Source organism: Cervus canadensis, chromosome 28 (assembly GCF_019320065.1).
Source record: "Cervus canadensis isolate Bull #8, Minnesota chromosome 28, ASM1932006v1, whole genome shotgun sequence".
Lineage (NCBI taxonomy): Eukaryota > Metazoa > Chordata > Mammalia > Artiodactyla > Cervidae > Cervus > Cervus canadensis.
Window position 1 is genome coordinate 21,983,720 of NC_057413.1, and position 25,515 is coordinate 22,009,234.

The 25,515-nt window shown below is 38.1% G+C and overlaps 1 protein-coding gene and 4 non-coding genes across 6 annotated transcripts; 2 read left to right on the forward strand and 3 right to left on the reverse strand.

Annotated features, from left to right (window-relative positions):
* Positions 1-618: 618 nt before the first annotated feature.
* TRNAQ-UUG lies at positions 619-690 on the reverse strand. The gene has a single exon. It is a non-coding gene; the product is annotated as a tRNA-Gln (tRNA).
* A 2,305-nt stretch (positions 691-2,995) lies between these two features.
* On the forward strand, positions 2,996-22,793 carry ZBED9 (zinc finger BED-type containing 9). Of its 2 annotated transcripts, none has more exons than XM_043449679.1 (4): positions 2,996-4,005; positions 14,727-14,874; positions 17,219-18,714; positions 20,670-22,793. In XM_043449679.1, exons 1-4 carry the CDS (start codon positions 3,583-3,585, stop codon positions 22,584-22,586), a joined length of 3,984 nt encoding a protein of 1,327 aa, XP_043305614.1. In that variant the 5' UTR covers positions 2,996-3,582; the 3' UTR covers positions 22,587-22,793. The 2 variants fall into 2 exon arrangements, with proteins under 2 accessions (XP_043305614.1, XP_043305616.1); XM_043449681.1 differs by having other exon boundaries at positions 14,727-14,802.
* TRNAK-UUU lies at positions 9,286-9,360 on the reverse strand. The gene has a single exon. It is a non-coding gene; the product is annotated as a tRNA-Lys (tRNA).
* On the reverse strand, positions 9,372-9,444 carry TRNAK-UUU. The gene has a single exon. It is a non-coding gene; the product is annotated as a tRNA-Lys (tRNA).
* Positions 22,794-24,465: 1,672 nt separating the features above from the next.
* TRNAT-UGU lies at positions 24,466-24,539 on the forward strand. The gene has a single exon. It is a non-coding gene; the product is annotated as a tRNA-Thr (tRNA).
* Positions 24,540-25,515: the final 976 nt, after the last annotated feature.

Consider the following 25,515-nt stretch of genomic DNA (forward strand, 5'->3'; position numbering starts at 1 on the left):
GGAACGCCTGCTCCCGGCGCAGTGAGGCCAGCGACCGGTCCGGAGGTTAGCTTTTCTGATTGGACTGCAGGGACTGCGCTCTCCGCGGCTGCAAGTTTTCGAGGAGTTTCCCATCCGGCTTTGCACTTGGGGTGGATGATGATAACGAGAAGGAAAGAGAGAAGAGAGACGAGAGTGAACTGTCTGGGTGAAATGGGAAAGGGAAGAGGGGATAAGAAGTGACCCCAGGCGTGTGTGTCCGGGCGGAGGCTCAGCTCCTTGGTCCGCGGGGTTTTCGGCTTAGGAGCCCGCGCGGCGGCGAGGAGGCCTTCGTACCTCGGAGATTTTTGAGATGCTGTCTGCATCAAGGAATTGGCGCTGCTGGAGCCGTTCCGCCCGGCCCCTGAGAAGTTCGTGAGGTTACTGGGAACAGCCACCAGCCACCATTTCTACTCAACCTCCCTGCTGTTGAACTTTGTGCGCTTGGAAATCTTGATTTTAAAGAATCTGTTCCTTCCCAGGCGAAGTATTCGGTACTTTGGTTCGAACACTGTAGGAGAATCCAGTACGACCACATTTGTGTGAAGCAAGCGAATGCTTTTTCTCCAGTTCCGATGCGAACTATAAAATGTTCCTCTGAGGTCCCACCGAGATTCGAACTCGGATTCCTGGATTCAAAGTCCAGAGTGCTGACCATTACACCATGGGACCAACCGAGAGATTAAGACCCCCTCCGCAATTATAGTTAAATATTCCCCCCACAGTAGGTTTTCAGTAGCTTCAACCCAGACCAGTTAGATCAAGTTTCATTGAGTCCATGCTGATAATGAAATCGGATGCTTTATTGCTGCTGGGGAAGAGGCAATGGGCACAATATAATTCGAGACAATTCGCGCACTCTCTCTTCCGCTTCGGTTGGGAGCATAAATTAACTTTCAGAAGACCAGCAGAGGCGGATCCAGGTTTTGTGAAGTTTGAAACTTAACACGAGTTCCTTAAGAAGAACACAAGGCTCTTTTTTTTTAAGAGAAAGAATAAACATTCTCAACACAAAATTAGATACAGTTTGTCCAAGACATATTTGATGTATCTGAGGGGAAACGAGGAAAAAGAGGCTGCAGTCTTAACTAATTTCCATTACAATATACTTTTACAAGTTTTACAAAAATATATGTTCATACAGGGCGACACCTTCCAGGGCCTTAGAGAGGGGTCTTGACGCCCTTAGTGAAACATGATAAATACCCCTCCAAGGAGCAATTTGGCAGTATCTATAAGAATAATCTACTCAGCAATTTTTCTTTAAAAAAGCCATTCTACAGAAATAAAACCATTAAAAATTAAAAAATACATCTAAAGATGCTCACTGTAATATTTTTTAATATCAGAAACTTGAAAATATGCCTATCCATTCAATAGAAATAATATACTAAAAAGAATGGGATTGGCTTGGCAGTTTCTGGAGCGATTTAGTCTAAGACTAGTAAGCAAAACTCAGCAATTTGCTGAAATGTAATATATAGCATGACCCAATTTTTGTCATAGTTTGTGAATTTATAAATTCATTTTTAAATAGGTTAAGATTTTGTCCTGTTCCCTTTTGTGAGATATAATTACTTCAGTAATTAAAAGTGGAAAATGTACCAAAAAAATTTAATGCCCTCCAGTAGAGGACTTAGAAGTTGTGTTTACTCTGTGCTGACTGCCTACTACTGTGCTCAGTATGGTGGTGATCAGAGCGTGCAGAAAATGAAAGAGTAGAAGACAGAACCCCTGACTGCAAAGGATTAACAGTTAGGGAGAAACCACAAAAGATAAGTGCAACATGTTAATAGTGACTAGGAAAATGAGAAACCCCATCTCAGTTCTTTTGAGGTTCTGATGACTTGGGCACATGGACAAAATTTTATATACAATTTCATCGACTTTAGCGACCTACTCAGGACATTTACAGATCTCAAGGGTAAGAAGTTTTGATTTCGAGATATCCAAAAGAAACGTTCTGATTCTTGAAAGTCTCTTGAATCAGAAATGCCAAAATGTGAGTAACTAATAGAGATCAAAGTCGAACGAAAAAGAATGGGAAAAGGAAGACATTCAGCAATTCAACAAATATTCCGCAGGCATCTATTATTTATTGAGTGCTCTTCCCAAGGCCATGGGGGGCAGACTGGGTGGGGAAGAGGAAGAGGAATTAGGCTGGCACTTGCAATGATTCTTGGGCTTTTAGACCTCCAGCAGAATCCACCGGTGCTTCAGCCTCTTCCTCTTGAAACAGAGTTTTCTCTTTGTTCACCTATATCCATTCTTTGAATCCCTTGCCTGTCAGAGCACACTGTCTGAAGGAGCTTGAGTCAGGTATGAATGTTCTGGTCGCCCAACTCTAGTGACTTCTTAGACTCTGAAAACACGTCCAGATTTTTCCTTGTTAGTTTTCCGGGGCCAGTTTTCCAGGATTGTTTACAGCATGCCTCACAGAGCCAGAAGTAGCAGGAATAGCTCCTGCTGTCATTAGGGGGTAAGCTCACTATATGGATCTTGATCCCCACCCTCTCCCCTCCAATTTATAAAAGGGAAAGAAGGAGCTAGATTTTACATTTTCTTTTCGAGTCTAAATTACGGCTTCTAGGAAAGAAGACAGTGGCCCACATCTAACGGGAAAAGGCCAGGTGGAGCCTACGAATTCTCTGACTGGGCAATCGCGCAGAGATGCTCTTCTGCTTTTGTTTTAGGACGCGGCGATGAGTGCTCTATGTCTTAGTGCAGCGACAGATTATCACCGTGACAAGAAAACCCAGTGCAGCCCCCTCATTAGCTCTACTCACACAGTGAAACTCTTCACCGGTAACTGGGTAACTTGGGAGTTAAGTCTCTGAACAATTTACAGAGCCCTTGTGACCTCGTCGTGTTCAACGCTAGGATTTACCACGACCACCGAGCTGGTTGCACCACCTGGAATCCTAGAGCGGACCGGAAGTGAGCGCAGCTCCCGGGGCCTGGCTGGAACGAGCTGGGGCCTGAGGAGGGTGTGTGAGACGAGCCACCACCTCGCCCGGGAGTGTCGCCTGTTGCCCACTTCTTTGGCTTGGCTCGAGAGGGTCCGAGTTCCTTTGAGGGGGAAGTGGCGGAGGGGAGAAGGCGTCTGCGCGGCGACAATCGGGCCTTCCCCGCCGACGGCTAGCGGTGTGGAAAGAGCTCCTCTCCCTCTCCCCCCATCCCGGGCCTGGGCCTCGGAGCGCCGGTTTCAGAGAGACCTGTGTGGTTTTCTTGTTGGGGATAGTAGACCCAGGCTTTAGGGCCAGAGTTTCCTCAGTTTTCTGTCTCGCAAGCAAGCTGCCGCTCAATTTGTGGTCCTGGAGCTTTAGTGAATAGTTCTGAACTCACAATTTCCGGTCTTGTCAGAGAATGGCTTCCCTTTCAATGGAATTGCTCAAGTAACTGCCCTGTTTTCACCTAAACAAAAAAAATTTTAGCTGCGTCTGTAATTTGTCTGTGTCAACAGAATTTTCTTATTAAAAAAAGCTTTCCTGATCAAAGACTGGGTGGGGGCCTCAAGTAAAATCACGCATCTTCTTAGATCCTTGTTGGAGCAAGGCCAAGCTAATGATGGCAGCAGCCCCCGGGGCCATCCCAGCCTTGGCTGGGCAGGGTTCAGAGGAACAAGGGGAGATTATCAAAATAAAGGTTAAAGAAGAAGACCCTATTTGGGATCAGGCATCCTTCCTACAGAAGAATTTGTCTTATAGCAGGGAACTCTCTCGTCAACGTTTCCGGCAGTTCTGCTATCAGGAGACTCCTGGACCCAGGGAGGCTCTGAGCCAACTCAGGGAACTTTGCCGTCTGTGGTTGAGCCCAGAGACACACACAAAGGAGCAGATCCTGGAATTGTTGGTGCTGGAACAGCTCCTGACCATCCTGCCCGAGGAGCTCCAGGCTTGGGTGCGGGAGCATCATCCTGAGAGTGGCGAGGAGGTGGTGACTGTGCTGGAGGATTTGGAGAGGGAGCTTGATGAACCTAGACAGCAGGTGAGAAATTGGAGATGCCATATTTTGTGGAGAATTTGAGTGCTGTGGGTCCAAGGTGGAGTGAGTGGGGTTCACTTCACACTGACTGCTGCAAATTTGGATTCTGAGCATTATCATTTGATCACTGGTGTAGATGAATAGATTCATGCTTCTGGGATAACAATTTTTATGTTGGTGGTAGCTGAGTCTAATAAGGAAATGGGAAACCAAATGGGAAACCTTGGTCTAGTGCTTGTGAATAGAAAGTATATTTTATTTAGTGACTGTGAGATAAAAGTAGCTATCTCTTCTTACGATGCCCACTACTTTGACCATATATGGAAGCAAATCAGTGTAAGAATATAAGGAATGCCTTCTAGGAGAAACAAATAGAGAAGTAGCCTCATTTAATGGAAATATCAGGAAATGGTGAATCGTAAGATCTGGGTTCTATAACAGGCTCTGTCACTAATTAGCTGTGTAACATCAGGTACACACCTTCTCTGGACCTTGATGACGTCATCTGTACAATGAAGAGATTAATTGCATCATTTTCTAGATACTTTTCAGTACTTGCAGTTGTTGGTATGCGAGGTCCATCACACTAGAGATTATTTTAAGAGCATATATTTGCTTTTTATGACAGTAATTTTAGAATATTATGGGTATTGCCAAACATTCCCATTTCTGTAAGATACTATCCACACATTTTTCTGAACTCTTTTTTAATATGAGCATTTTATGTATGTATAAAACATTTTAACATTTTATGATCTGTTAACATGTTTTTCTGGAATGCAAAATCTTTCATATGAGACTGATAAATAGGGAAATAAGTCAATGTAATGCTGAAATTGTGTCAGCTCATGTATGAGTTTTCCCCAAAAGTTGATGTTTTGGGCCACCTAAGTAAGAGCAGCTTAATGCAAAATATACAACTATAGCCAAGTCCAGCAAGTTGTGAAGACATACAGTACTGTACATGCTGCCCATTCATCTCCACATCCTTCCTCTTGGCCCCAGTCTCTGTTTTAGAAGTGCTTATGTGCATAATTCCTCCCATTTTGGTGCAATTTTTGCTAAACTTTTTTGTGTTCCAGAAAATGAGCAAGCAAGAGGGGTTTGCAAGTGCCACAGAAGCATGCTGGTGATAAAATTTCTGCTAGTGAGCATGAAAGAAAAGATTTAACAATTAAAGAAAAGCTCAAAATTATAAAATGTTTTGAAAGAAATGAAAAAACATGCAACTGAAATAGAAGAGCCAACTTTATGAACAATTAGAGACAATGCTGGGAAAATAAAAGAAAGTTATCTAGCTGAAACAGCTGCAGTTGCTACAAAATTTGTTAGAACAAGACATAAGGAAATGAAAGAAATGGAACATTTGTTTGAATTTTATAGCAAAGAAAGAAGCAATGAGAAGTAGCCTTTCTTAAAATTAAAGAGAAGACATTAGCAATATATATGACCTTAAGAAGAAAGTGCAGAAGTGCTTTCATTTAGTGCAAATAGTGGCTGGTTTAGTGGCTTCAAGAACTGCTATGATTTTTACAATATTTAGCTCTCTGGTGAAGCTGTGAGTGCAGAGAAGCTGAAAAGACATTTCCCCCAGTGTTAAGAAATTTGACTGACAAAGAAGTATATAACCTAGATCAGGTTTTTAATTTTGGTGAAACCATTCTCTGTTGGAGCAAGTGGTCTCAAGGGCCTGTATCTTGAAGGGGGAAACAGAAGGTCCAATATTTAAGATGGTGATGCTGGGTGCGAATGCCAGTAGGAATTTAAATCTAAAGCCTGTGTAATTTATTATTCTGCCAACCTACAAGCTTTAAAAAGAATTGTAAAGGTTAGCCTGAGTATCTACTATAAGTCTACAAGAAAGGTTGGATGGCAGGGCAGATATTTACTAATCTTCTAGGTGATGTTTTGTGTTTCAAAAATATTGCAAGAGGAACAAACAACTTTTCTTTTTAAATTCTTGTAATTCTCAGTAATACACTAAGCCATCCACCAACAGTTGGTGAACTTTCTTCAACTATTAAAATTCTCTTTTTACCTCCTACTACAACTACTTTTCTTCAGCCCTCTAATAAGGGTGTGATCACAGTCATTAAAGCTTATTATTTAAGGATAACATTCAAGGTGTTTATCGCATCTATACCAGGTAATGTTGCACACACAGGTTTTGAATTCTGGAATTGATAAAGCATTAAACTTGCAATTGCTATTATTACGGAGGCTTGAGATGATGTCCCAAAAGCCTACTTGCATGGGGTGTGGTATGATTCTCCCTGATTGGGACTTCCCTGGTGGTCCATTGGTTGAGAAACCACCTTCTAATGAAGGGGACATTGGTTTGATCCCTGGTCAGGGAACTAGCATCTCACATGCACGGGGCAGCAAAGTCTGTGGGCCTCAACTAGAGAACTCGCTTTCAGCAAACTGCAGAGCCCACGTGCCCTGGAGCTGGCACACCACAACTAGAGAGAAGCCAGCATGCTGCAACAGAGAGCATGAGTGCCACAATTAAGACTTGACACAGTCAAAAAAAAACAAAAAAAGATTTTTCTCTCTGATTTAATTTATGATTCTAAAGGCTTCGAACCTTCAGAAGAGCTCCACTAAATCAAAGCAAGTTATATGGCTCTTGCAGAGGAGGTTGGATTTGAAAAAGCTGAGTGGAGATACTGAGGAACTACTGCAGTCTCATTCAGAGGCTCTCTGTATACAAGAGCGCCAACAGTTAGGTGCTGAGGCTCAAATGGAAGTCTGTAAGATGATGATACAGTTCAACAATCTACCCCACAAGAGCTTTTTACTTCTCAGTTATCTTCTGCTCTAAGTATGATAGAGAAGTAGTTGCAGTAGATAGACGATAACCTGACTACAATGTAGAATGCAGCAGGATTTCACTTCATGGCATAAAGTCCTACTTGGAACCATGAAATAGCTTCTTTATGAAAGAAGGAAAATATTTAAGCAAGAAAAACTAAATATCTTTTTATAAGCAAGTGTCAAAAAATAAAAACAAGATGAGCCAGAACTGTCATTATATATTTTGTAGTTTCACTACATTTCTTGGAAAGTGTGCAAATGCTTGTCTGCCGGGGTCCAGCCCCAGCAGGATCCAGGGGTACCCTCAAGATGAGCAGCGTTGGCGAGAAAAAGAGAGAGACAAAAAGAGAGAAAGAGAGAGAGGGAAAACAGACTGGGGGTGTCCAGCAGAGTCTGGCCATGCTTTATTTTTTACCGTAGCTTTTATACCCTAAGTTAGTACATTTCTAAGGGGAAGATAGTTTAACATTACATCAGCTTGTCCTTCACGAAACCAGGGTGTTTTCTGCATACTTCTTTGTTTATGAGGGTCTTGTACATTATCTTCTGGCCTTGGGCCTATTAACAGTTTATGCAAGTCAGGTGAATGTAAACCTATTTTCTGTTTCTGTGGTGATCTTAACAGAAAAGTTACAGTCTCACAGGGCAACAGTACAGCATGTCACAACATAGTAGAAGTATAACCTTGTTAACATAAAAGTCAGTTCTTCTGCAGAAGTTGTCAATTGAATTTCTCCAAGAGGTTTACCCCACACAGACTCTGTGGCTTCAGTGAGGCAGCCTCTGCCTAGCACTCCTGGCTAACAGTTAACAACCGTCTCATTGGTACCACACTAGGGCTAAGTTCTTATTTTTCTAGATCTATAACTATATTAACAATGATTTCCATAACACAACCCTAGCACATTAAGAGCAAAAACACAGCAAGCAAACGTTAACCCAATAACCACTTTTAGAAAAATTTTTCTTGTGTTTTCTAATAGGGCTTCCTCACTCCCCGAAGGGCTCTATGTCTATTAGGGCCTTTATGTGATCAGGTTCTTTATGCTATTTTATGATTCGGGTACTATAAGCAATCATGCATATTAGTACCAAGGGCATAAATGCATTTGCCAAACAAACTAAAATACCAGCAAAGGAGTTTAAATTAAAACACTCCTTTCATCCTGGATAATCTCATAAGGTACCACCACCCGGGAAACTTATTGATTAAAGTTCTAAATTGATTCTTATTTGGGAAGAGATCGGGGAAGGCCTTCTGCCTGTGTCACAGAAATTAGGGAGTAGTCTATTGAAGCAAGCATCAGAAAGACAGATATCATCTTTAAGGTGAGCGCCAGGGGCAGCTTTTCGGAATCCCTGAAAACCTGATCCGCCTTGCCTGTCAGGTTTTCTCCTCATGACCTTGTCAATGGGTGGGATCTCGTGAGCTGACTCCCGGAACTTGTCCATCTGAACTTCTGATGATGATATCCCTCGACCCTTGCCTCACTCTTTCCTTATACCTCTAACAAGATACCATCACTTTTCTAAAGTAAAAATCCTTAGAATACTTAATATTTAAAAAATACTTAATATTTTTTATCTAATATGTCTTTTTGTCTTTATTTGTAATTTTACTGGAATTTCTGTAGTTTTATTAATGTCTCCTGACAAAGCTGTGTAGAATTTAAATAATCTACCCTACAACTTTATTTTCTCCATAAATCCTGTTAGTTTTTGTGTACTTTTACAGAAAGCATGTTGTTTCATGAGTTCATATGTTATTGCATAGATTCCTATACAGGCAGTCTCTTTTCTCTAGCCATCACACCTTTTCTGTTTCAAATAAACAGTATTGGTTGTTTTTGTTTTTTTTTTTTCCCTTAACGTGTACCTGTTACTTTAAAATTTTCCTCTTCTGGTAGGACTTTGTCTTTGGTCCACACTAGGTAATGTTTAGGGTTATGCTCTGATTATATTGGATAGTTTTTCACATGACTCAGGGTTAAATGTCAAATTTGCATAATTGCATAAATGTTTTTCTCTCTATTTTTGTTTTGTTTTGTTTCTGTGTGATTTCTGAAGGAAGGGGAAAATGCCATTGTTGCAAATGCTTTTAACTGCCAACCCAGTATCTATTGTACACCCCTCTTTCTTCCATAAAAAATACTTCATGTTGGTTACACTAAGTTGCTCCAGTTGTGTCCAACTCTTTGTGATCCTAGGGACTGTAGCCCACCAGGCTCTTCTGTCCTTGGGATTCTCCAGGCAAGAATACTGAAGTGGATTGCCATTCTCTTCTCCAGGGTATCTTCCAGACCCAGGGATCAAACCTGCAGGAGATTCTTTACCATTGAGCCACTGAGGGGCCTAAAAGTCTATGCCCAAAGGGAAAGGCTACCCACTCCAGTATTCTAACCTGGAGAATTCAGGACTCCATGGGGTTGTAAAGAGTTGGACAGGATTGAAGGACTTTCACTTTCAAGCCTGAACAGGGATTTGAAACCTGGACTCTCAGATTAAAAGTCTGATGCTCTACCGACTGAGCTATCCAAAAGCCTCTAGAGCAACGCCTGAACAGGGACTTGAACCCTGGACCCTCAGATTAAAAGTCTGATGCTCTACCGACTGAGCTATCCAGGCTCTCTTAAGAAGAGTAGAGGCTCAGAGATAGTCTTTGTGCTCAGTTGCGTCTAACTCTAACCCCATGGACTATAGCCAGCCAGGCTCCTCTGTCCATGGGATCCTCCAGGCTCCAAGCAAGAATACTGGAGTGGGTTGCCATTTCCTATTCCAGGGGATCTTCCCCGTGTCTCCCTCTGCATTGGCAGATTGTTTCTTCACCACTGAGCCACTGGGGAAGCTATCTACATAACTGTTGGCTATGTACCTAATTAAATGCTTTTCAGCTTTCCTTGTACTAGAGTTGGCCGTGCAATATGGTTCTGGCCGAAGAGAAATAAGCATATTTTCTAGCAGTTTCTGGGGAAGCTTATATTTTCCTTATAAAATGGCACAGATGCGTTTAGTTCTGCCTTTTCCCACTTCCTGTCTTGAACACAAATGTGATATCTGGAGCTATGGTAGCTATCTTGTGACCATGACGTGATGACAGATGTTAGGATGACCACTGATATGTTATGAATGAAAACAGCCCTGATCCCTGACAACTGTTAGGTATGTGAATCAGTGCCAGCAACTGCCCTCCTCTGGATTTCTTAGCACATGACAAAAATAAACCCCAATTTGTTTAAGTCACTGTAAGTTAAGTGTTATAATTAATTGAGAAATGCATGCATTTCTAATGATTACAGCCATATTTACTCCACTATTTTATGACCAGAATTTCTTATTAGAAATTTAAAAAACAAAATCTAGGAATTATATAGTGAAAGACAAATGACTGTCATAACCAGTTTGAGGTAATTTCACCTTTGTAATTTGTTTTTGCCATCTAAAGGCACCCTTTACATTTCTGTGGTAAAGGCTGAATGGAATTCCTCCCATTCCTTCCAAGACCAGGTCCACCTGCCTTGGACTAGTCTCTCAAATGGAAATACAGAGGAATCAAGAGGCTAGATGTGTGTGGGTACATGGTTGTGGAGGAGGAGGAGTCAGTGATAAATGCATCACAATAAGCCATATCTATATTTTGTTTCATGTCTTAGTTGTTCTGTACCAACTTTACAGAACTGATAAAATTGTTTAATTATAAATAGGTTTCCCTGTCTCCCAGATGACTTATATCTTTCCCTCCAGGACCTCCTTTACCTCAGTTATGGAAAGATTTAGGCAAACTGAGATGCATGCTATTATACTATATGAAGAAATCTACATAAGATCTTTTATTCTTAAGACCAGAGAAGGGAAAAACTTACCAAAGGGAAATGGCTCAACCATTTATGAATTTTTTGTTTTAAAAGAAAATTGGTTTTATACACTTTGTTCTGTCTAAGAAGAGGAAGTAAGTTTATAACATGGTGTCCAGCTTGGGGAAAAGGAACATGACACATAAATTCCTTAAATCCCACCATAATGTTGTAATACATTTTGACTTTCATTCAGATATCATTGACTGTTTCCTTTTGGAATTTTCTGGTTTATGTGCAGTTTGGGCTCAGTATCCATGGACCCAAATTTTCAAGCCATCCCACAGAATACTGACATCTGCTGACACCTTTTACTAGACTTTATTTGAGCATCTTGTTCTGCTTGGTGAATATGAATTATTAGAGTTCATAGTTCTGACAGTATTTTGCCCTCTTCACTCTGAATCCAGGGATCCAAGTTCAAATTTTGGTGGGACCTGAGGCAAGTCTGTTTTGGGCTTCCCAGATGGCACACTGATAAAGAACCCATCTGCCAATGTGGGAGACACAAGAGACATGGGTTCGATCCCTGGGTTGGGAAGATCCCCTGGAGGAAGAAATGGCAACCCACTTCGGTATTCTTGCCTGGAGAATCCCACGGACAGAGGAGCCTGGCGGGCTATAGTCCATGGGGTCGCAAAGAGTCAGACATGACTAAAGTGACTTAGCACGCACTCACACAGTGATCAGAAAAATGCAAATTAAAACAAACTTGGTAACCACTGCTGATGTGACCAAATTTGAGTAAGGTTGTTGAGCTAGTAGAATGCCTGTGTACTACTGACAGGAATAAGTTGTTATGACCGTTTTGGAAATATCTACCGAGTGTAACCATACTTCATGATCCAGCAAACCTGCTACAAGGTATATATCTTACAGAAACACATTCAAAGACATGCAAAATAATATTCATAGCAGCATTATTATAATTGCCAAGAACTCTAAGCAACACAGATGTCCATTAAAAGTTGTAATGGATGAATATATCATGGTGTATTTGTAAAACTGAATACTATACAATAATGAAAATGAATGAGCAAGTGCTACATTCAACAATATGGATGAATTTCACAAATATAATGTTGAGCAAAAGAACCCAGACAAAAATAAGTATATATTACATGATTCTGTTTCTGTAAAGTCCAAAAAGCAAAATGAATCTTTGATGATAGATGTCAGAGTAGTAGATACATTGAGTGAAGAGGGTCGGACACAAGTAGCTTTCTGAGATGCTGATAAAGTTCTATTTTTTTAAATGAGTAGTTCACTTTGTGATGTCGTTGAGCTCTACATTTATGAGTTATGCACCTTTTTCTAAATTTATAATACTTACCATAAAAATCATATTAAGAAAAAAATTTATTTCTCATTTGATGTCTCCTGCATGATAGGCTAGGGTGCTTGATTATATGCACATTTTTAGATTCAAATGTCATGTAATTGAGAAATTATTTTTATAAAACCAAGGCCCAGTGAGGGAAATTTAAAAAATTAACCCAGTTAAGAATATTTGGCAAGACAAACTATTGAAATGTTCTATTTGAGTGCAATATGACTTCTACAGGGCTATTTGCAAGAGAGTGGTTTTGGCAGGGATGTGAAATGGCCAAGCTACTTCCACTGTAAGTGGCACACTTAAAGAATTGGAATCAGGTGCCATACTCAAAGCCTCCAATTGTAGAGTCATTTGTGTTCTTTTCACTTTAAGGTATATTGCTGCTGCTGCTAAGTTGCTTCAGTCGTGTCCGACTCTGTGTGACCCCACAGACGGTAGCCCACCAGGCTCCCCCATCCTTGGGTTTCTCCAGGCAAGAACACTGGAGTGGGTTGCCATTTCCTTCTCCAATGCGTGAAAGTGAAAAGTGAAAGTGAAGTCGCTCAGTCGTGTCCGACCCTTAACGACCCCATGGACTGCAGCCTACCAGGCTCCTCCATCCATGGGATTTTCCAGGCAAGAGTACTGGAGTGGGGTGCCATTTCCTTCTCCATTAAGGTGTATTAAATAACTATAAGTCAGAATTCTGGTTCTTAGGAGGTAACAGCTCCTCCCTTCCTTTTAACTTTCATTCTTACTCAGTTTTAGAATTAACCATGGAGATGTGATTAGTCCCAGAGGCTGCTATTCTCTTAAGACAGCCTTGGGAAGTTATTGGCTGTTGAATACTTATTTTAATTAATGGACCTATTTTCATTAGAATAGAATAGAATAGAATCTACCTAACACATCTCTCTCCCAGTTTATCTGTTGCTTACATGACTAACAAAGATCCATGTGTAGAAGTGAGTAAAAAGATCTACAAGTCAATGAAAACTCTCCTAAACTAAAATAGTACAACACACCGTAACACAGTTTTATTACTTTTTTTTCTTTTGGTGAATGGCACTGAAGCATTAGATTTCATCTGGTAAATTATAGGCAAAGACATTATTTAAAGAAAAAGCTATAGTAAGCTGATAACAGAAATAACAACATTAAAATGATTGAAAGGCCAGACAGAAACAATCTAGATTACCAATAACAAACTGTGCCAAACAGTTGGCTGTTAACCACCTTCCTGGATTATTACAAGATTTTTTTATTGTCCACTGACTATCATTTTTAGACGTAGCACAATCAGATATTAGACTGTAACACAGTCCAGATAGACATACCTATTGAATGGTATGACAACTGATTTACAGAATTATATTTTACAAAGATTTAATAAATCAACTTATATAAAGGAGGGATAACATTAGAGTTTTATTTATTTTTTTTTAACATTAGAGTTTTAAATATGTTCTTATTTCTGGTTTCCCAAGAATATGGTAAGCAAATACCAGTGTAACAAACAGTGCCATATAGATAACTTGGAGGTAAACATGTTTATATGTGTGTGTGTGTTTATCTATCTAGTATCTTGGTTCCTAATTCCTCAACCAGGAATCACACCCAGGCCACTGCAGTGAAAGTGCTGAGTCCTAACCACTGGACCACCAAGGGATTCCCAAACATGCTTCTATATTAAAGACAGTGTTTATTTAAAGTCAGTGGCAATCACTTTCACTCCTCTTTCACCCTTATCAAGAGGCTTTTTAGTTCCTCTTTGCTTTCTGCCATTAGAGTAGTATCATCTGGATATCTGAAGTTGTTAATATTTCTCCCGGCAATCTTGATTCCAGCTTGTGATTCATCCAGTCCAGGATTCCCATGATGTACTCTGCATATAAGTTAAATAAGCAAGGTGACAGTATAAAGCTTTGACTTGCTTGTTTCCCAAGTTTGAACCAGTCTGTTGTTCCATATCTGGTTCTAACTGTTGCTTCTTGACCTGCATCCCTATACACGGTTCTTCCTGATCTGCTCCTGCATGTGCAGATTCAACCAACCAAGGATTGTGTAGTACAGTAGTATTTGCTATTGGAAGAAAAATTCCTTTGTAGATAGACCCACTAAGGGTCAAGCCAATATTGTCCAAGGATCAACTGTATATTTTGGAGACAATAGGGTGAATTTAATTATGACATGAGTACTAGATGATTGGTGTAAGGCAAAAATAATATTTTCTTTTCACCCAACACAGTTACCCACTTTGATTGGCTTTTTTCCCTCCATCCATACATAACACAGTGGGCTAATGTTTTCCACATTTGGTGTAAAACAACTGTCCGATTTCTTCCTGGGTTAAATAATTAATTAGTCATTATTAGATAATTTCACCCCAAATATTTACTTTAAATTGCTCCTACTGAAACTCATTTACAATTTTCTCCCAGTTATCACAGTTTAGGGAATATTCCTTTAATGTACTTCCATTATTAGTCCCCAAAGCAAAAACCATAGGTTTGCATATCAACTCCTGTCCAATTTCTATTGTATGGCTCTGACCTTAATTGTTCCAGCATTTTTTATTCTCTTCTTACTCTATCTAGCACTCCTCTTAAGAATTCAGTGAAGACTTTTTCTTCTTACATCTTTTCCATTTCAGTAGAAAAATGTTTTAAGGTTTAACTATAGTTTATGCAGTGATATTATTAACATTATATTAATTTCCAAATGTACCTATTTATCCCCAGGTCCCACAGGGCACATATGAGCAAGAAGTTCCTATGGAAGAAAAGACTCTTCTGGTTACTGCAAAGGAGTCCTTAGGTACCCATCTCCAGTCTATAGAAGACAGAATGGAATGTGAATCTCCAGAGTCACACCTCCTTCAAGATAATGGTGAGGATAATTTAGTCTTTGGAAAGAGGATGAGATTTGGGAGAGGGAAGGGCCCATTCATTGAAAGGTTATCAAACTTTATTCCATTGAAGCTTCTACTGAATATAGCTGAAGGAAAGGTCAACCAGTGTAGTGTAATGCTAGTAATGAACTTGACTTAAGCAATCAGACAATAATGTAAAAAATAATTGAACACAGTATTTTTCATGGATAACTTGCAATGGAATTAAGTACCTGTGGATAGATAAATCAGAGATGCCTCTGTATATAATTGTGGATCACTTGTCAGTATAGCCATGGGTCCCATTTCTATAGCCTCTGCTCCCCATTTCTTGTTACATATGGCTATTTAAGATTGGAAATATTACTTAGAAATCCTACTGAAGAAAATGGAATTTCTGAAGTCCATGTCCACTGGAGATCTAAGGACTATTAACAGTGCAATGTGTGGTAGAGGCAGTGGTGCAGGCTGGCTTGGTTCTGGAGCTCCTGCCTTTTCCAAAAGGCCTCAGTATAATTGATATCACTTTTTCTTTTCTTATATCCCTAGCAACTCCATATTTTCTGCTTATCATAGACCTACTAATATTGATTGTACTAATTTATGAAGCTCATATTCTCTTGGTTCTCATTTACACGGCCTTATATTTCTTTCTTCCCCCTGGTTTATCCTTGTTTACCTTCCTTTATGTTCATGGCTCCATAGCATGTTGCAAAATGTATCAGTGTGGAAAGAAATACTATCTATATAATGGTCTTTTCAGTCACATTTTGAAATAGCACTTTTCAGCAGTGTTGTCATCTTCATTATAAGGCTAATTAACAAATTTTTATCCAACACTTTTTTTTTTTTTTGGCTGCACCCCAAGGGTTGACTTGTAGAATCTTAGTTGCCTAACAAGAGATTGAACCCAGGCCTCAGCAGTAAAAGCACCAAGTCTGAATCACTGGACCACCAGGGAACTCCCTATCCAATACTTTTCTTTGTAATAAAATGTTAGATAGTGGAAGAAATACTAGAAGGAAAAGTGATCCCTGCTTCTTTAGAAACTTATAGTCTTGTCAGTTGTACATATGAAACAGAGAAAGAAGAAAGTACTACAGTGCTAGTTTATGTTATTGGTAAATTATATCTTCAAGAAAGGAGAACTCACTGTAAGCTTAAATGATCAAGGAGGTCTTGTTGGAACAATTGAGAGTTAAATGAGGCCAAAACACACAGTTTCGAAGCTTTGAAAATTATGAACATTTGAGAATTATTTCAATTTACCAGTTCAATATTTGGTATGCAAATTATCAAACAACTTAAGAAAAAGTATTTTTCCAAGCATCTATAGGACTTTCGAGGTTATATGCTAATTCCAAATTATTCTTTTTTATTTTTTCAAATAGCTTCCTTAAGACTAACCAAATTTGATTTATTTAAATGTTTCATTATTATGAATAGTCTAAACATTTATTTTAATATGTTATATTAAGCCAGAGATATTTTACTACTTCAGGTTCATCTGCTGCTCTTTCTTTATCAAAATCAGTAGTAAGGGTATTTATATTGGGTTTATAGCTTTACAAGCACCAAAAGGGAGGTGATTTAAATATATGGTCTTTAAACTTACGCCCCAGATGTTGCTATACCAGCTAACATGACTGAATAAAACAAAATGTGGTATAGCCTGAGACTTAAAAAAAAAAAAAAGACAAAAACATCTGTTAGGACTTCCTTGATGGTTCAGTAGTTAAGCATCCATTCCCTGGTGGTCCAGTCCCCTTGCAGTGGAGGTCAGGGAACTAAAATCACACGTGGGAACTAAGATCCCTTGTGCCGTGGAGGAACTGCTGAACCTGTGGGCTCCAGAGCCTTGTGACTTAGCTAGAGAGTTGGGGTGCTGCAACAAAAGATCCCCTCTGCATGCTGTAACTAAGACCTGGATGCAGCCAAAATAAGTAAATTAATTAATTAAGAAACTATCATTCTATAAAAAAACTATTACTGTATTTCTGAGACTTCTCTAGCCAAAAAATAGTTTTTGTGTAACTAATAAATAAATGAAAAAATAATAACATCAATTTGTTTTCTGTTTTACATAAAACAGTGCTTTACTTTAAGGTTAGCCCTGGATACTGCTCTGGAAAGTCATAACCTGGCTTCCTACTCTTTATCAGAACTTTTTGTTCCTGGCTACCTCTCTTTATTCCTCCAAAGGTAGACTTCTTAATCAAAATTGTGCTGCCCCTCTTATGTGTTCATATCTACTTCTACTCTGAGCTCTAGTGGTTATTTGGGCAATATGGTATTTAGATTATATTCCCAAATATTCTAATTGGTTTTTCATTTATATTTTAGGATCATTTTTGTGGCTTTCCATGATGTCTCAAAGCATGGGTGATGATAACTTTAGTAGTTTAGATACTAATGAAGCAGAAATCGAACCAGAAAACATGAGAGAAAAGTTCTTCAGAAGCTTAGCAGTGTTACTGGAAAACAAGAGTAATAACACCAAGATATTTTCTAAAGCGAAGTACTGTCAATTAATCAGGGAAGTGAAAGAAGCTAAGGCTAAGGAAAAAAAAGAATCAATTGACTACCGGCGCTTGGCTAGATTTGATGTGATCATTGTACAAGGTCATGAGAAGCTAATTGAGGCTATAAATGGGGAAACAGATAAAATACGGTATTATTTACACAGTGAGGACTTATTTGACATATTGCATGATACACATCTCAGCATTGGACATGGTGGACGTACCCGCATGGAAAAAGAGTTACAAGCAAAATACAAGAACATCACAAAAGAAGTTATAATGCTATACTTGGCACTTTGCAAACCATGCCAACAGAAAAATTCAAAACTCAAGAAAGTTCTAACATCAAAGCCAATTAAGGAAGTTAACTCAAGATGCCAAGTGGATCTTATAGACATGCAGTTGAATCCTGATGGAGAGTATAAATTTATTATGCATTATCAAGACTTTCGTACAAACTTGAGTTTTTTGCGGTCATTAAAATCTAAAAGGCCTAAAGAGGTTGCACGTGCTCTTTTAGATATTTTTACAATTATTGGAGCACCCAGTGTTCTACAGTCTGACAGTGGGAGGGAATTTTCAAGCCAGATTGTCAGTGAACTTAGTAATATTTGGCCAGAACTTAAAATTGTTCATGGGAATCCTCAGCCCTGCCAAAGCCTAAGTTCTATAAATCAAGTTAATGAGGATATCCAAAATCGGATTATCTCCTGGATGCAAACTAACAATTCATCACACTGGGCTGAATTTTTGTGGTTTATTCAAATGACCCAAAATCAACCCCATCACAGAGGCATGCAACAGACTCTATGTGAGGGTGCATTTAGCTCTGAAGCTAAACTGGGGCGCTCTCATTCTCAGTCAACTGAAGAACTTGTTGCCAGCCTGAACACAGAAAATGAGTTGAAACAGGCTGATAAAGAATCAGAAAATACTCTAAGAGCCCAGTATGAAGAAAACATTGAGATTGGAACAGATAGTAGTGATATTGAAGAGATTCTTTCTATTACTCCTAAGGTAGCCCAAAAAACTGTTCCTGAAAGCAGACTGAATTTTTTATCATGTGTGAGTTGTGGGAAAGAATGCATATGTGCTAACAGTTGTGAATCATGTTGTAGAAACATCCATGCGATCTGTGGAGTGCCCTCTCAACATGAGACTGAGGGTTATTGTAACAAAATAACTTGTAGTCTTTGCTACCAGACCACTACAATGAAAAGGAAACATGATGAGGTTCCAAGAAGTTTGACTGTTCAACCTTTCAAAATGTTAAAGCCATTGGAGACATCGTTTTCATCAGACAAAGTAGGAGATTGGGTAAGAATTTGAGTGTAGATCAAAGAATTTCCTGTAGATCAAGAGCCTCTTTCTACTTTACTGTGATCATGATGAGTGAGAAAGTTTTGACATGGCACACTAAAGCACAATGATGGGCATCTTGGATATATTTTCCTCCCCAAAAAGGTCAATTACTTTTAACGTCCTCCCTCCATTCATTTTTCAAGTTGGAAGTTATAACCTTGGATGCTGCTTTGTTTATTGTTCTGGAGTGAGCAGCAGTAATATCTCTTCTTTCTGATGTCAAGCATTTCTTGGGGGGATGAGAAAGCTAGGATCCGGGTGACAAATGGTATGCCTGGTGGTATGTTTCTACAGAAGGATAAATTTGGGAACAGATGAACTTACTGTTAACATTGTTTTAGTTGTATGTAAGTTTGGGTGGAGAGGTAAGCTAAGAAAGGGCATCTCAGGTCAAGTGAAGAAATATTTAGGAACGGCAGGGAATGATAAATTTGGTTGGGAGACATGAGTTTGTGTTGGGAAATTTGGTTTTCTGATTAAAAGGCAGAGTGTGAAATAAGGCCAAAGAGATTTTTTCAATCATTAGGTTTTATAAAGTAGAGCTAATATATGTTCAAGTTAGTGTTTTGAAATATGAAGGTTATGCATGATTTGGGCCAGTGGTATTCAGAGTTTGTTCTTCAGACCAGTGGTGGTCTGCAAACTGTCATATTAGATCATAATGAGGTAAGTACACATATTGAGAGTACCTGGAAATTACAACAATATGACATTGCTGATACCAAGCACATGATTAATGAACTCATCTTTTCAAATAGAATATTCAGTTTTAATGTTAAACTCTCAAGGTGAATCACATATGATAGCAGTTATAAATTAGTCAAGCACAATAGGTTCACATTAAAATGTGTGATATGCTGTTTAGCTTGTCAGCTGTAACCCAAAAGTGTGTAAACCTGAGAAAAATGTAAGCATTTACTTATCTTTATAACTTAATTTAAAAATCATTTTATGTTTTTAATCAAGCCTGGTTTTGTAAAATTTAAAAAAATTGAAGTATAGTTGATTTATAATATTATGTTAGTTTCAAGTGTACAGCACAGTGATTCAGTTTATATATGTATATATACATATATGTATATACATGTTGTATATATACACACACATTCTTTTTTCAGATCCTTTCCCCTTATAGGTCATTACAAAATATTTAGTATATTCCCTATGCTATACAGTAGGACCTTGTTGGTTATCTATTTTATATATAGTAGTATATGTATGTTAATCTCAATCTCCTAATTTATCCCTCCCCTGTCTTTCTCTTTTGGTAACTGACCATAAGTTTGTTTCTATGTCTGTGAGTCTCTTTCTGTTTTGGAAATAAGTTCATTTGTATGTTTTTTTTAGATTCCACTTATAAGCAGTGTAATTTATTTATCTTTCTTTTTCTGGCTTACTTCACTGAATATGATAATTTCTAAGTCCATCCATGTTGCTGCAGATGGCATTACTTCATTCTTTTTTATGGCTGAGTAATATTCCATTGCATATATGTACTACATCTTCTTTATCCATTCATCTGTTCGTGGACCTTTAGGTTGCCTCCATGTCTTGGCTATTGTAAATAGTGCTGCAATGAACATTGGGGTGTATGTATCATTGAATTATAGTTTTCTCTGAATATATGCCCAGGAGTGGGATTGCAGGATCATACAGTAACTCTATTTTTTGTTTTTTGAGGCACTTCCATACTGTTCTCCATAGTGGCTGTACCAATTTACTTTCCTACCAACAGTGTAGAAGAAGAGTTCCTTTTCCTCCACATCTTTCCAGCTTTTATTATTTGTAGATTTTTTGATGATGCAAGCCTAGTTTTTAATTTTTAGTTTAACATTATTAATAAAGAGGAAAGTAAAATTTGTATTGCTAATTTTTTTTTTGTATTGCTTATTTTTAATTCTAATTTGCAGGTGACAAAACAAGCTTCACTGGACTTTTTTGTGAAGAAAAGACACACCTATTCTGAATATGGCAATAGTAGCAAAAGAAATGGTAACAATGGAAGTCATCTTGAGGGAGTGAAAACCAAAAGAGTTCATACTAGCTTTACTCGGAAGTATGATCCCTCATATATTGAGTTTGGTTTCATAGCCATAATTGATGGTGAAGTGCTGAAACCACAGTGTATTATTTGTGGAGATGTACTGGCTAATGAAGCGATGAAACCATCGAAACTTAAGCGGCATCTATATTCAAAACATAAAGAAATAAGCTCACAACCAAAAGAATTCTTTGAAAGAAAGAGTAATGAATTGAAAAACCAACCAAAGCATGTGTTCAGTGTTTCTCACATAAACATTAGTGCTTTGAGGGCTTCTTACAAAGTAGCACTTCCGGTTGCTAAGTCTAAAACACCATACACAATTGCTGAGACACTAGTGAAGGACTGCATCAAAGAAGTTTGCTTAGAAATGTTGGGTGAATCTGCAGCAAAGAAGGTAGCTCAAGTACCACTTTCCAATGACACCATAGCTCGACGTATTCAGGAACTGGCAAATGATATGGAAGACCAACTCATAGAACAAATAAAACTAGCCAAGTATTTTTCATTGCAACTTGATGAATGCAGAGATATTGCTAACATGATAATTCTTTTAGTATATGTGAGGTTTGAACATGATGATGATATAAAGGAAGAATTCTTTTTTTCAGCCTCTTTACCAACAAACACAACTAGCTCAGAACTGTATGAAGCTCTGAAGAATTATGTTGTCAACAAATGTGGTTTGGAATTTAAGTTTTGTGTAGGAGTGTGTTCTGATGGTGCTGCTTCAATGACAGGAAAACATTCTGAACTGATTACCCAGATTAAAGAACTTGCACCAGAATGTAAAATAACACATTGCTTCATTCATCGAGAAAGTCTTGCTATGAAAAAAATATCAGCTGAACTGAATAGTGTGCTTACTGACATAGTAAAAATTGTGAATTATGTAAAATCTAATGCATTAAATTCAAGATTATTTTCTTTATTGTGTGATAATATGGAAGCTGATCATAAGCAACTGTTATTGCATGCTGAAATACGGTGGTTATCCTGGGGGAAAGTTCTATCAAGATTGTTTGAAATACGAAATGAACTCTTAGTATTTCTGCAAAGCAAGAAGCCAGTTTGGTCCCAACTTTTCAAAGATGTGAATTGGATTGCCAAACTTGCTTATTTATCTGATATCTTCTGTATTTTTAATGATCTTAATGTTTGCATGCAAGGAAAGAATGCAACATGTTTTTCAATGGCAGATAAGATTGAAGGACAAAAACAAAAGTTAAAAGCTTGGGAAAAAAGAGTTTCTACAGATTGTTACGACATGTTCCATAATTTAACAACACTTATCAATGAAGTAGGTAATGATCTTGATATTGCACATCTACGAAAAGTTATCAGTGAACATCTTACAAATTTGTTTGATTGTTTTGAATTGTACTTTCCTTCAAATGAAGATCCACGCATAGGAAATTCATGGATACAAAATCCATTTCTTTCAACAAAAGATAATTTAAATTTAACTATAATCCTACAGAATAAGTTGTTGAAGCTGGTTACTGATGAAGGATTGAAAATGAATTTTGAAAATACAGCATCACTTGCTTCATTTTGGATAAAAGTTAAAAATGAATATCCTGAGCTTGCGGAGATTGCTTTAAAATCTCTTCTTCTGTTCCCCTCAACATACCTCTGTGAGACTGGGTTCTCCACCTTAAGTGTTATTAAAACAAAACATAGAAACAGTTTAAATATACATTATCCCTTGAGAGTAGCATTGTCATCAATCCAACCTAGATTAGACAAATTAACAAGCAAGAAGCAAGCTCACTTATCACATTAAAAATTTTAAATACTGATTTATAATGTGTTAATTCAACTATACATATAGGCATTTATGGAACTATGTAAAGTTTTGATTAAATTAGCAATTCTGTATATAAATTGCCTATATGTACAATAAAGTGTACAGTTTTTATACTTCTCTTATTTTCCCTGTCAAATTTGTTATATTTATTAGGATGTAATTTTAAATCTGTTCATTCTAACATTAAAAATTTTGGTCTTGTATATTGTGTGTATTTTTCTTATTGTATTTTATTAGGTTATTAAAATTAAAGGATGAGTTCAAGATGGGGAATAATTTCTTTGAAACGGCAGACTTGATCAGTGACGTGAATTCAAGGGGTAGAATTAGAATTTGAATGCAAGGGTGCATGTCAGTAAGATGTTAAATTTGTAAAACTGATTTTGGGTGGTTTGGTTGGAAGTTGATAAGTTTGTTTTGTAGGTGCATGTTTAGATACAGTGTTTAAGTGGGTAAAGTGGGGGAAAACCATCAAATGCTTATAAAAATTCAATAGGAAAAAAACCTAAATATCCTTTCACAGAATAAAATGTATCATGTTTATTCAACAGTAATTGAATACAGTAGTAAAAGTGAGATATTGCGGAGAGAATTCTGGGGGGTGCTGAAATGTTCTATCTTCATTGTGGTAGTGTTCACTATTAATACTGTTCACTATTAGCCATATGCAAAGTAGTCAATCACAGTTTCAGATTAGAGTGTATCTGGGTGTACAGCTGCTGTCAAGAACTACCTTGTTCTTACTTCTAACTAACTGTGGTTTCATCTTTCATCTTTTCTCCTACTCCCCATCCCAAATACATAGCAATGATAGATTATATTGACTGAATTTCTACAGTGCCCACATTAGCCCAGCTTACCTTTACAAACTGATACTCATGTTTCCCAAACTAAAAACTTAAAAGCCACAAAATTGAACATTTTCAACACAGACAAGGAAGAGATGGACAAATAAATTTTTAAAAAGAAAAAAGTTCTGAGTTTCACAAATGAGACTATATGGGATGGTAGTTGTGAAAAATTATTATTTTCAAAAGTATTTATACTGCCTCTTCCTGGGATATGATTGTACTGCCTCACTCCACAGATACCAGATTTGACTTATTTCACTCTGGGTATTAAAATGTGAGCAGAATTGACATGGTACTTTTGGGCACCAAGAAACAGTTCTTGATTTACCATACTTTTTTTCTTCCTTTGTCAAGAGACCATCAATGTTTCAGGTAGAGATGGCTCCCTCATCCTGGGCGGAGTCACGGTAGACAAATAGCAGGAGCAGGATGTGTTACTCTAAGCTTCCAGGATTCTTGGAGTTGTTTGTTTCTACAGCTTGCGAAAATGCTGAACTGACAATGTGGTTGAATTAGCATCAGAGGGCTTCCGTGGTGACTCAGATGGTAATGAATTAGCATCAGAAAATGAGTTCGTCTCAACTCCAGTTCTTCGCTCTCTCTGTAAACTTGAACAAGTCCTTAAACGTTTTTGGAGTTGAATATAAAATAGGAATGATAAAATGCTCATTATTTGGGATTGCCTTTGATGTTCAGAGAGGCGAATTTTGGTAAATTCCAAAGTGCTATAGAAATATAATGTATTACAATACTTTTACTCAAATTCAGGACTCGGATGTGGTGTCTGTGGCCTCATTTTAACTTTTTTTTTTTTTCTTCTTTTTTTTTCATTTTAACTTTTATGTCGCTGTGAGGCATAGTAATCATCACATTGTCAAGCCCTTTGTTCAGTCACTGAAATGGGCACAACCTGTATGCAAGTAAGATTGGAAAAGATCTGGATATTTTTTCAAAGTAACAAAGAAAATTGATTTAAAGTTTCTCTCAGACGTTGTCCTTCGTCTGGCTCTATGGCTTAGTTGGTTAAAGCGCCTGTCTTGTAAACAGGAGATCCTGGGTTCGAATCCCAGTAGGGCCTATTTTGCACGCTTCTTTGTTCCTGAGAAAGGATGAAGATTTCAGTACTACAGTTCTGTTCTGATTTCAGTACTACAGTACCACCCCCCCTGCCTCCTCCCGATCCGGAAAAAGGCAGAACCCTAAGAATGATCGTAAACACTCCTCCCCTCACAGAAGTACCAACCCCCTGCCTCCTCCCTATCCCGAAGAATGACATTCTTAGGGCAGACCCCTAAGAATGATCGTAAGTCTCTGCAACCCTCTTCTTCCCATCACAAAAAGGCAAGTGAACTTGCGAAGGTCATTTTCTGGGGAAATAAATAAACCCGCTTCACCTCCATTATGGGATGGTTGTCCCCATCCCGGGAGGGGTCAGAGAGGTGTTGAATACGCATATTCTCGAAGTTTCGGGCCACATGGATTGACTGTGGTTGGGGGCGGGGGGCGTGGAGGGATGAGTGAAATAGGTGAGGGAGATTAACAGGCGCAAAATTCCAGTTACAAAATAAATCAGTCATGAAGGTAAAATGTACAGCATGAGGAATACAGTAAAAAAAAAATATTGTAATATCTTTGTATTATAACTCGAGTTATCATGGTAATTATTTTGTAATGGAAATATCAAATCACTATATTGTGCAACTGGAACTAACATAGAATTTGTAGGTCAATTATACTTCAATTAAAAAAAAAACTTTCTGTAAACAAAAGAAAACCTGAATCAACATAAAATTTTTTTCATTAGCCCAACTGGCACTAGCATTTCTATAGCATTGAAATAGAGTTGAAATAGTCTTGCATTCACCAGCCGAGTTTGTTTGGTTATGGATAATTGTTTTTCATCTATCTTTTTATCTAGTTTATCATATTTTATTTTTTCCCATTTTCAGTTTGTCCATTTCTCTTACATGTAATTACAGATATATGGAAATAATATATGCTGCTTGCCAAAAAAAAGTGTAGTAAAGTCACTTGCTGTGACTCTGTAAGTCCAC